Source organism: Atractosteus spatula, chromosome 5 (assembly GCF_055471065.1).
Source record: "Atractosteus spatula isolate fAtrSpa1 chromosome 5, fAtrSpa1.hap1, whole genome shotgun sequence".
NCBI lineage: Eukaryota > Metazoa > Chordata > Actinopteri > Semionotiformes > Lepisosteidae > Atractosteus > Atractosteus spatula.
Window position 1 is genome coordinate 28524439 of NC_142710.1, and position 14531 is coordinate 28538969.

Genomic DNA, 14531 nt, shown 5'->3' on the forward strand with positions numbered 1-14531 from the left:
TTCCCCAGAATTTGACAGTAATGTTGAATACATTAATCTATTTGAGATCTTAAATATAATAGCAGTTATTAACTCAATAACAACTCCAGGAAATCTGTTTGTTAAAAAATATATATACTCTCATTTTAAAATAACAGCCATTGCCCAGTTTTGGAAACACAGAACTTTATTTGTCTACCAACCTGAATGTCATTTCGGACATAACTCTTAAGAAATTTCCTGAATACTGCAATGTCCTGAATAAAGTGCATTTACTGGATATGATTTGATTTGGTACAACAAAATGTACAATACAGAACAACATTTCATTCATAGAACTATAAACTAGTTCTATTGACTATAGTTTTTGTGAAGAATACTTAAAACTATACATGAGAATGTGTACATTATTAGAAGCCCTTTTAAACTGTAATAACAAAATCCACAAAAAGTACATATATTCCATATAAAACCATATTTTTTTCCTGATGGAAATGTGTGAATTTGAAGAAACAGCACCCTAACACAAGAAGCACCTTTCTTCCAGTTCAAGGTATACCCCAAGATTAACTGGAGTCCAGAGCACAGAGCAACTTACCTGACTACCTGCCAGGAGCATGTGGGGCTTCTACTGCATTTCTGTGCTCATTCATTCACAATAGTGGCCATTTGTTCCACTTACTGTATTACCAATAACGCTTCATGTTATTGCGTTATATCTATGAACAGTTTATCAACAGACTAATATGCTCTCATGTAAGAAGCAGTCTACTTTTGTTATAGCTCCAATTTAAGTTTGATGTATTTATATGCAGATACCCTGAAGAAACTGCTAATTGGTTGGAAACAGTGCTATAGAAAGCTGTAGAGTACGTCCAATGTGGCTCAACTATAATTTAGTGCTTAAATACACTTTCCATTTTGACGCCTGTCCTCTGTACATAGAGAAGAAGACTGCCTGAGATGTTCAATAGCATTCTCAGGGAGAGCCGACTATTCACCAATAGCCAAGAAATGCACAATGTCAAAGAGCCACACATTTTTATACTTTAACACTTAAGGTTTATGGGTGCTATACAAACACACTTTCCATAAGGAAGCATATATTTAAATTAAAACATTTCTTAATTGCATAACTACCATTTTTAGTAACTGTTTTAATTTATATATTATTTAAATATTTGTTATAATGTGTATATCTTGTCATACTAAGTGCAGAGAAGAGTGAATTCAACAAAACAAGTCATGGTTCCAGTAACAGCTAGGCAAATTCAAACGTTTGAGTACAGATCAACAATGATTCTGTTAATGTGAATGAGGTTTGTCACGAAATGATGCCGATTTGAAATGTGCAGGAGAGGTCAAACAAATCAAGACACACTAGCTGTCCATTTCGTTCAAAAGAAAAAATACTCTCCCATTCAGGCATGAAAGTTCAGTTTTCATCTTCTTATTTTCATTTTTGCTTAACTGCGGGTCTGAGCACTTTTTCAGTTTCCAAGTTCCTCTTAAAAAGTATTGTGGTATGATTGTTTGCAATAAAAAAAAAATGTTTCCAGACTGCTGATTAGCTCAGGATGCAAAGAGCGTGTATTGGTTTCTTCTTTTGTTTGGGGGGTTATGATTATGATATGGGTGGGTGAGGGCTGTCCTGAGGTTTCTTGTGTGAGTTTGCAGGAAGCTGTAGCACAGTGCTTTACTGTGGACAGATGCCATCCATCACCCTTAATCTTGCACTGAGGTAAGTTCCCTGGTGACCCAGCCCTGACCTTTCACTGCCCATCGGGGACAGTGTCCTGTTCCTGTGGAGGTGGGCTAGATGAAATTGTTGGAGATCTGGCGCTGGTGCTCGAATAGGTCCTCGATTTCCAGGCTGTAGGCATCTCCTAAGAACAGTGAGACAATGTTGCACAGCACGTTTACATTTAAACATCCGTGTAAATCACGTGTTCTCAGGCATGATACGTTTTTGTCTGCATTTATACAGTAAATGTTTGTTATAATTATTTTCGATTCATGTGAGCAGAAAGAGATTGTTTCAGATTCCCCCAAGGTCTGCTGAGCATTGCAAAACCGAGACATATAGGTCTGTTGGACACATTGATCCATCCTTTCTCAATTTAGCTCTCTCATCCTAGCGTTAATCCCGCATCAGCAGGGTCCACTTGTCGGCACGCCCGTCTCCATTTGGTGGTTTGTACCAAATCTTTGAGCTGACGTTGCCATTAAATGCAACCAAGAATACTCCAACCGGCGCGTCGCTCCGCCTGCCATCAGGGGGAGGAGAACAAAGTAATGTAGCCAATTCAAAGAGGGGGATTATTAGGAGGCATGGGAAATTTGGCCAGGACGCCAGGGTTACACCCCTACTCTTTTCGAGAAACACCCTGGGATTTTTAATAACCACAGAGAGTCAGGACCTCGGTTTTACATCTCATCCGAAAGACAGCGCTTATTTACAGTATAGTGTCCCCGTCACTATACTGGGGCATTAGGACCCACATGGACCGCAGGGTGAGCACCCCCTGCTGGCCCCACTAACACCTCTTCCAGCAGCAACCTTAGTTTTTCCCAGGAGGTCTCCCATCCAGGTACTGACCAGGCTCACACCTGCTGAGCTTCAGTGGGTTGCCAATTGTAAGTTGCAGGGTGACATGGCTGCTGGCTATCCTTTCTCAATTTAGTTACTCATTTCAAATGTGAAACTTTGACCTACAGTACTCTTTTAGTCTCTTAAAACAGCTAAACTTCTAGCAGACTGGAAATCCACCCTTGTTTTGCTCTTTTTAAAGAGGGCAATAGGACAGACCATAACTGCTATAAGCCTAGCTCTACCTTGCCTTGCCTATTTAAGATCATGGAAAGAATTGTTAATGAGTAGTTAAGCTTTTATTTTTACATAGCAATAATATTTTCTCTTCTGTGCAGTATTTTGCTCTAGGTGTGGGTTTGTTAAAAGTCTTAAATCGTTATAATGACCTTTGGCAACAATTGGACTTGTGCAACAGTCTTTATTTATCTAAGATTTATCTAAGATTTTTGATACTGTGGAATACATAATTCTTTGAATAAATTGAAAGGTATCAGCATTGATAAATCTATTGCATGGTTTTATCATTTTTAAAGATGCCTGTTCCTCTAAGTATGTATTATTTCACATGTCTGTACTCCTCATTTTGGTTTATAGTTCATGACAAAATTGTTAACAATGGCCTCTTAATGTATTCTTGGGAAGTTTGATCTCATAAGATTGTGCTGTAAGTTTGATCACTGATGCCCCATATTGTACTCATTAATATAATCTTTATTCCATGACCCATTAATCTTCTTTATACCTTTAAAATGATTCATTGGTGTAGATTAATGTACAAAATGCTGTTTGGGAATTTGCTTTCCTTCTTGGTTCTCTGTTAGATCTTCAGACCTAAAATGCCCTCCAGATGTTTTGGAACAGTAAAATATTAAACTGGAATTTTAACTGTGATCTCTGATAACCATTAATCTTAGGGGGAAAATACAATTCAAACATAAACATTTTTATAAAAGTATTATAGTACATAATAAAAATCTTGTGTTTTTAATCAGGTCAATTCAGGTATTCTTTATGGGATCAGTCTGAAATGCAGAAGAAAAAGCAGGATTTGAGCGTGCACAGCAAATTCTACAAGGGATTGCGTGCTTCACCCTGCTGCATGAGAATACAGCCAATGCCACCAAATTGTTCATTTCCACCTCCAGATTTAAATTTCAAGTATGCATTTTACATGCTGAAATAGAAATTGAAGTCAGATCAACCCAAGAATAAGGAAAATGCAAAGTAACTGCTGCAAAGTCTTGGCAAAGCAACTCAGATGATGACACAAGGAGGCCGGTCAGCTGGATTGTTCAGACATTCACACTCAGAAGTTTACTTAAAGTGAATGTGTCGTCACTGGGCTGACCACAAAGTATGTTTTTTGTTTCAATATTATCAAATCTATAAATAGAATTGCCAAAAAAATCAAACGTATATTGTTCTGACAACTGATACAGTATTAATCTTATGATCACTAATAAATATTGTGTGTGAGCAAAGCAAAAATAACTGCTTTGACTTTTCTGTATCAATACTTTTGGATAGCACTGTAAGCAATTTCAAGCAATGATAATTATTAATAATACAATGATTGACTGACTTGAATCTTAGATATTTTTTTAATCAAAAGTAAAGTCATTTGTATTTGCAGTGCCTAATGACTGTAGAGTAAGCTCAAACTGTCCAGTTTTGGTATATGATGTGTTTTCAATTGAATATGTAAATCATTTTTTTTTATTTGTACTTGGTAACTCGAATATTGCAAATTTAAACTTTATTTTTCTGTATATCTTCCCTTTTTTTGTTTACCATGGAGCAAAGGTACAAATCTCTTGGTCAAGTCATTGTAAATCACTGTCTATCTTCTTCTACAGGCTTCTGTTATTATCTGTTGTGGGCTGAAATGGAGTTTTCTTTCCATATGTGTTTTTTCAAACTTATTTGCTCATGTTCCTTAGTTAATCAGTAATTCGGAAACTTAGTTCCATCGTGACTCATTAGTAAATGTCACAAGGTGTTGTGAGGTGTGTGAGCATCTGTCCTGTAGGCCGGTCTGATCCGTGCCTTACCTGTGTGACAACCGTACATCCAGATCCGGTTACCATCGTACTTGCATCGACACCGCATCACATTGTTAGTGAAATCCGATTCCGCCATGTCCAGAGAAGGATTTACCTCAACCTGCAAGAGCAACACAGCATAGCTTCATATGAGTTTCTCCTAGGAATGTATAATGAACTCAGATTTCCAGAGACAGATTCTAGTGATTCTCTGCATTTTACATTCTATGGAATCTTTGTGGTGCCAGGGAGACCATAAAAAAGCATTATTACTGAGCCGTTTTCTTATTCCTACTGCAGCATCGTCTGGGGAAAAAAATTGCTCTTCATCGGGGAGAAAGACACAACATTAGATCAAATGTAAGAGCATCCCTGAGTTTAATTTCACACAGGAAAAGGAACATTTTTCAACATGGGAGCCTTAGGGTGCTTTGGGGAAATGAGGGGGAGAGCAGGAACACGCAGCGAAGGGGTGGATGGGGAGGGTAAAAGACAACATGAGAAGGTGAAAAGGCAAAAGTCCTGGCTGTCAAAGTCCAGGGAGCGTGCAGCAAGCAATTATCTGTCAATGGTATTTAAAAAGACTTTTGTTGGTTTGTGAGTGCTGGGGGAACATGTGTGTAATTTTAAGATTAATTTTAGTTTCTGACATTTATGAGGTGCAGGAGTCTTTGAACGCAGATAAAAAGGTCAGCATAATCATGGTCTGGAGAGCTAAAATGGGAGACCATCACCTTGGAAAGATCTTTGATCCTCACTGCTTTCACGTTTCCTGAAACAATCAGCCAGTCTTTTTACCGTTTCACTGTTTCTCAGACTGAATGGAAGGGCACTTTCTGCAAGCATGCAACAGGAGAGATTCCAGGACAAATATGATGCCCTCAGGGTGATGTCAAAATGGCCAGTGGGGCCATGTGTTGCTCACGTGTGCTGCTGGACGTGTTTGCAGGTGACACAGCAGCTTAGGGGAGAGAGTGGACAAGACGGCTGTGGAGCTTAGGTGACTGGCAGTGTGCAGTAATTGTCTGAAAAAAGATGTTACAGTCAAAGAGTGATTCTGTAAAATGGAGATTTGTTTGCTGACCTTGGCGATGGAAAGGCCATTCAGGTGGAAGAGGACAAGCTGAATGTTGTTCTGGGTGTGGAAGCTCCTCATGGGCTTGACATTCTAAACCTTGTCCATACAAAAACAGACTGCATTGTGCTCAGTGCTGTCTTCCTGTCCTGCTCTCCACTCTTAATTCCTGTAGAAATGTTATATTCGTGCTGTCCTACCATCCACTTCACTGTGTGCAATACTGACCTTCAAGGACATCATTTAGAATAATTATTAGTTCTATTTTAAATTTTCAAATTTCCTGTCATTAAATGCCCTCATAGCTGGGATTGCTTTTATTTCCTGCCTGACTCATATGCACAATAAACCTGAGATAATTTTCTGACCTATATTAAGAGTTTATAGGTCAAGGGATAAATCCCTATTTATTTTATTTGGATGACACCATTATATTTTTATTTGCAATTTGATGTAACAAAGTACCCCTAGCAATTTCAGTTGAAGAGAGCTCTGGCTTTTACTTAATTGTAAAGTGTTAATGAAAACAAATTATTTCCAACACGCATTACCTACTGTCAGTTAACAATGATTCCCATGATTGCCATTGTAAATTCACATTTTCTTGTACTTTACAAAGCTGTGTTTGATAGTTCTATATTACGGTGCATAAATTCATATTTCTGTAATTGAGGATTTTGAGGATTTAGTCAAAATTCAGAGAAACACCCTGTAATTGTACAGGACACATTCTATGTTGTTAATATATTTTATCATGCCTATGTACTGTGTTACAGATCTACAGTATATTGTTGTAATATGACCATTATGGCCGGGGAGTCATCATTAATTTTAATACTGTAGATGTAGACAATTCAATAGAAACATGGGGAAAAAATTGCTTAATCTTTTTTATTTATGTCGCATGCTGTTTCCATATACACCAAAGATGTTTCTGAGATTATTACAAGGGGCTGTATGGATTTTGTTTTTAAATGCAAGCTTGACTTCAGAAGTACCATTTCCTATCTCATTTGACTAGAGATGATGACAGAGCACGAATCTTGTCTAGTTTTTTACAAGCTCAAAAATAAAATGTGCCATTTAGAAAACACCTGCTTCACTTGCACCTCTGGATTATGTAAGCACAGAATCGGTAGGAAGCAAAGAGAAAGAAAGGTCTGAAGGAATTGGGATGGCGAGTGACGGAGGTGGAATGAAAGGAGTCTGAGAGATAATGCCATTTTCTAAAGCATTCCATTAATTTTGTAGGTCATACTTGACTTCAACAGAAGCCAGGCCCTTGGATTCCTATCTGAGGTATGTCATGACCACCTCATTAACTGTACAGTCTTATTCATGAGCACGAGTCAGAGTGCCAGTGTCCCAGTACAGCATGAATGAGACCAGCTGTGTTTCTGCATAACTCTCTTCCTCTCCTCTCGCTGCACCGAACCTAAAATAAGAGCATGTTTTCGAACCCGTTTTATAAGTGCCTCCTCTGCCCTGCCAGCTTGTTGATCATGTCACTGAACCATTTTCTTAATAGCAGTGCTCCAAATTATACACTCTGCTTAAATACAGGTCCAATCCCATTCAAAAAAAAAAGAGAGGAACCAAAGAAAAAACAAGTTCCCAAAACTTTCCTGGCTTGAGCCTAATCTTGTGAATTTAGCCAAATCCTTTCTAAAAAAATGACAGTGTATAACACGTCTTCTAATCTCCTGTGGTCCTGCCTGCCAACTGAATGTGCTTGCTTGTGAGATAGCTCTGGAGAATGAAGAATTTTGCAGTGATAAAGCGAGGTTCTCCAATGGGAAGGTGGGAGCACAATTCCAAAAAATTCCAGCTTTGACCGCCAGTTTTCAATGGAAACGATAATTCATTTTTACAACTGAGCTTCTTAACTGGATGCAGGCACTCAGATGAAATTCACTTCAGACATCTGTACAAAAAAGTTCTCCATTTTGTTCAATTAGTGTTTGAATTAGAAGGAAACCTCTGAGTGAACAAGGCCTAATTCAGGTCATAGAAATGTCACAGGCATTTTGGGTCACGGCTCTTGTTCAGATTGGTATTTCTGTTCTTGCCTTGAGCTAATGGTAATGAAACAGACTGGATCATGTCCAGCCATACACGAATCAAGGAGGAAGCAATCACAATACAAAGCACACACTTATTTCACAAACACAAAGGGGGACAGGGACTGAAAAAAAAGAAGAAAATTTAATTTAACAAATGTATATCTTTCCCTAAGATATACACAAGGGTAAGCTTTATGTAAATATACTGTATAATATTTTGGCCCTTCTTTTGGATAATCCAGTACTATTTCTGTACAAGGGTTGAAATTCCAGGCTGAACCCTTTGAACCCTGGTCTTCATGACCTCAGAGTCTTGTGGTTTTCCTCTGGCATGAGCTTTCCATTACTTCACTAAATCCTTAATTGAACAGGATTTTGTATTTGCTACTTTCAGAAACTGTTTTCATTTCCTAAGATGCCTGTGTATTTTAAAATACTAAGATGATTTTAAGGGACACTTAAAAATATCCACCAGTTTCAGAGGTGGAATTCATTGAAAAGATCTCATTGGCAAATTATTAAATAAGTCATCAAGAGGGTCACTGAGTTTGGATCATTAGAGGTGGGATATGCTGTGGAAATGTCACAGGTGTAAACCATTAAGAGAATTAATAAAACAGTGATGACATAACTGTATCCCTTATTCCTCTCTCTCCTGTGTGAACATGACTGGAGAGATTCCAGCCTGACGCCTGACCTTTCCTTGCGTTACCACAACATAAGCTTCCACAACAAAGCGTCGAGGCTTTCCACAGCTTTGTAATTAAGTTCTGCTGAATGAGCTGAACTATAGAAAAACATCTATTTATAGCTATCTTACTTGATTATTTTATCTGGAATAACTCTGAAGATGCTTGAAAGGCAGAAGAATATTATAAGGTTTTCCCTGTTTTACATCACATACCCTTTCCTCCAGTTGTGTAAATTAGCCTAAGCATCTTCTCTTCAAGCCTTTCCTAACTGTCCCCTAAAATGCTGCTGTATAGATCTCACTGTGCAGTCTGATATCTGTATCTGTGGAGTTATCATTTCAAGAGGGAAAAGTAGTTAACTATCCACAATGCTGAATGAAAGAGGACTGGTACGGGTATCAGTCCAGTCATCTGTATGAAGTATTAAATTGATAGTATATAAGGAAAAGGATGAGAATAGGGTTTTCCTCTGTTTGTACTGTATTTAGCAGTAACAAGGTGGGTGACTACATGATGAACCTATTGACCCTAATGCCAAATATGTGATTTATTTTCTTCAAGGGGTACTGTGGCTTTGAGAAAAGTATGAGATGTACAGTATGTATCTGTGTGGGTGTTGAGTGTGATCTGAGCATGTCCTTTCTGGTCAAACCTGGAAAATGTAGTCCCCTGGCCTGATGTCTGTGATGTCCACCCACTGGCAGTCAATGTCATGACGGTATGTATCCCAGCAACCCACAGAGATGCCCTGATCCCCCATGTTGTAGCAGGCATAGCGTTTCTGAAGTCCTGCCAATAAAAAAAACACAGTTCACCACAAAATGGAAGATAAAATACTTGGAGCATATTGAGAGCTGTAAGTTTTGTAATTATAAGCAACCCAATTTACCACGACTTTTCCTGATATATCTGTCATGAACTACTGTTATTAACTTGACCTTGTTATTATCATAAACTCAGTTATTAAAATTGAAATACAAAGTTGCAAACAGCAGCTTCCTTTTCATGCTGTTAAAACACAGACAAAAGCATGACCTACCATCAGGGCAGTGGGTATCTTCCAAACAGAAGCTGGCCTTGTGGCCTTCAGCTACTTTGGTGCCATTCAGGGTTAGGAGGTCATAGTGCGTGAATACCTCAATGCTGTGGTAATGCCTGCAGAGACCAGAGGGTTAGTGTGACAGCACAAATAAGAAAAATAATATGAAGACCATATTAGAAAAATCCATTCAATAATTACCAATTACGCAGCAGAGGGTCATGGCATACTGGAGCCTACCTCAGCAGACATGTCGATGGGGACACACTTACACATGCATATGAGGGACAATTTAGAGATTCACTTAACTAGAAGATTCACTGCACTAGAAAGAGCAGTTTTCAACCTTTGGGAGGAAACCAGAGCACTGAGCAAAAACCCATGCAGTCATTACATTCAAACACCACACAAGAAGACACCCCAGGTCAGAATGGACCCTAAATGCCATGACACCAAGCAAAATAATCATTTGTTTAAAAAGCAGAATTTAATTCCAAATAAAATGTGAAAAATGTTAAGATATAAATGTTGTAGAAAAAAGCAAGTTCTGTTGAAAGAAGTCTGTTTTACACATTGACTTGAATTTTCTGCAAAGAATTTAAGAGTTTTGGTTGAGTTGTGGACTGGGTTGTTTTGCCAGATAATGTACAAATGGCTACACAAGCAATAAAAATCTGTTTGGCTTCAGTTCTGGCCAACAAACACCATAACTAAATGCTCTCTAAATTCAACTAGTGTCGTACGTAGTTCCAACCTTTTCACACATTGCTAATAAAATCCCACTTGATAACATGAGAAATGTTCAAACTTACAATCATACCTTTCAAAGAACAAAGAGCGGCCTCAGAAACAGCCATATTTCTATCTTCGAAACAAATTTAACAGACGTCAGACTTCCTAGATTTCTGTGATGTGTTAACCCATGAGTGGTGTGTACTGCACTAGAAACAGCCAGGAGAAAGGAGTCCAGTCAGGAATGGTTAGAACAACTGGACACTATCAAGTTCAACACATTGACCTCATCCCTTGGTCATACAAGCGTATGGTGCTCTTGCACGTCTCTGACAGAAGCCCCCTGTTTCCCCACAGGTTAGGCTTCTATGTTGTTTGTGCAACTGTTGAATGGAGCACTTTGAAACGCATTCCAGGCCTGTGTTATTGTAGAGACTAACGAAGGGGCTGGGCTGAGATTATTCACAGCACTGACTGCCCCACAAGGGGCTGCCTTGTTCCTTCAGAATGGGCCTGTAATTATTTCAGGCAACTGATTGCGAGAGCAGTGTTAGAAAGTCAGCTCATTAATTTCACCTGCAGTCAGGGGTAAAGAAACAGTTATTTGGGCCCTGAGCTGGCTGGGGACCGGGGGTCCAGACAGGACACACTTTCATCTTTCATCAGGGGTCTGCTTCAACACACAGCACCGACATGAGGGACATTTACGTCAGATACATCAGAGGAAAAGAATGTGACTTGGGGAAATTTGGACCATGTTTCACATAAGGAAAGTCTAATGTTAGAAAATAAAGTGGCAAGCAATTAGACTGACGCCAGGAAAAGGTTCTGAAAAGGAATTTACTATTTAACCGTGCAGGCCCTCATTGCACTAATTAAGCAAAATATTGACTGTGCCGTGATAAAACGTCACTTAGCAAGATCAGAACTGGAAGCATCGCCCGCACAGCATTCCAGCCGTTCGACAGGAGCTTCGCTGCGCCCTACCTGTGGCACTGGTGCCAGGTCCAGGACTCTCGGCTGGCCCGCGGCCGGAAGTCGGCCCTGCCAAGGTTATGGATGCGGGAGGAGAAGCGCAGGAGGCGGCGCTCCCCATAGGGCCAGTTCATGCGGTCGGCGGAGGAGGACAGGCAGTTCTCCTCGTGGGCACAGGTGAGCAGGTGCAGGGGCCGGTCCTCCAGGTACGCTGTCTCCTGGACCAGCTGGGCATTCAGCACGAGGTCAGGGGCCGCTGCCAGGGGGGGACATACAGCACCACAGACGGTCAGCCGACAAGCGCACCGCGGCCACGGCCAGACGAGACAGGCACCCACTGCGGACTGACGTCCTGCGGCTAAGACCCCCATCTTACTGCTGTGTTCAAGCGAGAGGACCAATTTCTTTTGTACTCGTCTGCGGAAGGAGCTCTTCTGAACAGCCGAGACTTACAGAACGGCCCGTGCTTTGCGGTGTAGTTAAAGTGCACGGACTGTGGCGGTCTGAAATTGCAGAAGGGATTCAAGGGGGGGCGACTCACTCTCAGAGCAGGTGACTCCTGCAGCTCGATTCCCACCTCCCCGAGGACAGTGGACTTGTCCGTTCCTGCGGCACTGCTGGATGGAGAGCTCAGTGCCCGTGCAATGTGTCCCGCTGAGCACCACCTCGCTGGCATCGGGGTGACCCTGCCAGTACCAGGTCTCCTGCGCACAGCAGCACAGAGGGTCAGAGACTCAGTCAGCCTTCTGAATGGATCTGGTCAGTCCTACATTCTGTTTGGCACGAGCTTACTAGCTAAGGGTTCATTCTTTCATTCCGAGCCCAATTTAAAATGCATATAATCGTATTTTATGTTTTAAACAACTACAAATTACATCATGAAGACCAGTGCCATTGTAACTTTTCTTTCCAATCCCAGCTTGAATAAACAATTTTTTTTTAAAGTCTTATTTCCTCCCAAGTCATTCATAAACGTCAGACATCAACAAAAACTCTGCAATTGCCACCCTACAGGAAAAAAAAACACACATTCCATAAATACAGTATGTGAAATCAACAAGGAGCCCTCAAGAAAAAAAAACTGCCTGTTTCATAAATTAACATCCTCATATGGATTTTAATTACAGCCTGGTGAAAAAAGTAATATTTTCGAAGTCATATTGTAAAATTAGGTGACCAAGCTGTTCCATTTCTGCTCTTAATTTTAGGTAGACAAATTCTTCCAAAACCACTGATTGTAGCAGGGGATCCTTTTCTACCATCACAATGTAGTGTATGTGTAAGACAGTATGTGTCTTCAGTGAGACTATATGAGCAAACATGTCTCAAAACATGTTTGTTTGAATAACAATACATCCCACCCCTTTTCCTATTCTTTGTCTGCTTTCTTTCCCAGATTTTACAATCTTACTTTCTCTTCATCTAACCCTGCACGCAGATTCCTGAGCACAGATCCATTGCACCTCACAGCTGTAATTTCATGTTCATTGAGCGATGGCGTGAAAAAGGAAAATGTGAAACCATGTCCAATGCAGCCATACCTGCATAGAGCTAGTGCTGCACCAAAAGAAAGGGTCTCCTCAAAATACTTTTCTCAGTATTAGCAACTAGTCATAATTTGCTCTACAAATTGTAATCCGAAGTGTGCAAGTTCCAATTTATTGAGCAGTCTCAGGGATAACATGTGATGCGTATGGGGAGTGGAGACCAGATGGCTTAACAGCTTTGGACAGCAAGGAACAAGACAGGAATAGAGAGTATTAAAGGTGAACAAAGACACACGCAGGAAAAACAAGAGATGTCTTTGTAGCCCATCTTCACCACTGTATTTCTCTTCGGTGAACAGAAACCCATCAAGTACTGCGCACTGAAGGGATTAGAACTAAATATACGGAAAGAAGCTTAGATGTACCATATAACAAGGCATGTTTTCATTTCTGCGGACATACTTATTGATTTCTTTTTCACCATTTGGTTTCTCATTCTTGTTTGATTTTATAAAGGGCCAAAGGGTGTCTCCTTTAAACACCACTTTAAAATGCAGGCTCATTAGATCCAGTTGGATGTACAGTAATGTATTTTGTGTCTTATTTGAAATTTGTTGAATAACTATTTATCATTTCATCTAATGCCTATGTATTCCTCCCCTTCCAAATTGTTCTTGAAATACTATAATGTAGAAGATGTGTAACCTCACTTAATATATTCTGACAATTGGGGGAGTGTTTTTATTTAACCTTTGTAATTTGATTTTTCTGAAGATGAAACCAGGACTATTATTGAGACTAATAAACCACTATGTAACCTCATCTATTTATTTTTATTAAAAAACTCCTTTGCATTACAATATACCACCAAAAGTAATGCAGTATTTTATTGCTTTGCACCACACTTATTCATTGACATAACGAATGAATCAAACAGATATGTCAGGTAACAGATTTTTCAGGATGTTGACCTAAGAGTCCCTTTGGTAATTTAAACATTTCTTTCTGAGTGTGCAATATCATAGTTTTCTCTTATTTCAAACAGCACTGTAAGCATAGTCTTGTTGTAGGGGGTCTGTAGCTGTAGAGGATATTGCTGAAGTACAATATCAGTGGTGGATATTGTAATGACACCCCCTGTTGTTTCCCTGTGGAGTCGAGGGGTTAAGTTCTGCTGCCTCCAGCTCACCTGTAGTGCATGCGAGGCGAAGCCCAGACCCAGCTGCCGACACACCACCATGGCCTCATTGATCCCCCAGGACTCACTGCAGACCGAACCCCACTTCATCCGCCCCCCCACCTCCATCAGCACCTCCACACGGCCTTCTCCCCGGGCCTGGCTCCCCGCCAGACGCACCTGTGCGCGGACAGGGCACACCAAGGAGTGTGGAGAAGGAGGGATGAGAGGCAGGGAAAGAAGAGAGAGCGGAGAAAATAAACAAGGTGTCGCTTGGAATTAACTATGGATTCTCTGAACGTTTTACAAACCCCCTGGAAGAGTGAGCATGACCTACTGTAGTCAGTGGGTCTCTGTGGAAAAGTTGAACAGGAAATACACTTATCCCTCGATTTAAGAACATGTTTCATTCTTCAGAAAACTGTAAGTTGAAAATTAATAAACCAAAAACCTCATTGCTTTACAAGATCTAGAAAATCACGCAATATTATTTTGTTGCCCTAACAGGGCCCTGGATCATAATAGTAAGAACACTATTGCTTGTAGTTAACAAGATAAATACAGGTTAATAAAACGTGTAAAACGTCTAAGAATGCAGACGCGCCGAGGAACTGTCTCGTGGAAGGCTGCAGTGGGAGGTCACTATGTGGATGGCGTCTTCTGTTTGGCTACGAAAG

The 14531-nt window shown here is 40.3% G+C and overlaps 1 protein-coding gene across 1 annotated transcript in view; it reads right to left on the reverse strand.

The window, feature by feature from the left end:
• Positions 1–488: 488 nt before the first annotated feature.
• Positions 489–14531, reverse strand: part of loxl4 (lysyl oxidase-like 4) — a 39099-nt gene continuing 25056 nt past the window's right edge. The window contains exons 9-15 of the mRNA XM_088916669.1: positions 13867–14034; positions 11732–11894; positions 11203–11446; positions 9484–9599; positions 9097–9233; positions 4624–4735; positions 489–1865 (exon numbers count right to left, since the gene is read on the reverse strand). Of these exons, the coding sequence (XP_088772795.1) occupies positions 1795–1865; positions 4624–4735; positions 9097–9233; positions 9484–9599; positions 11203–11446; positions 11732–11894; positions 13867–14034 (1011 nt within the window). The 3' untranslated portion in view covers positions 489–1794. The remainder of the gene's footprint in view (positions 1866–4623; positions 4736–9096; positions 9234–9483; positions 9600–11202; positions 11447–11731; positions 11895–13866; positions 14035–14531) is intronic.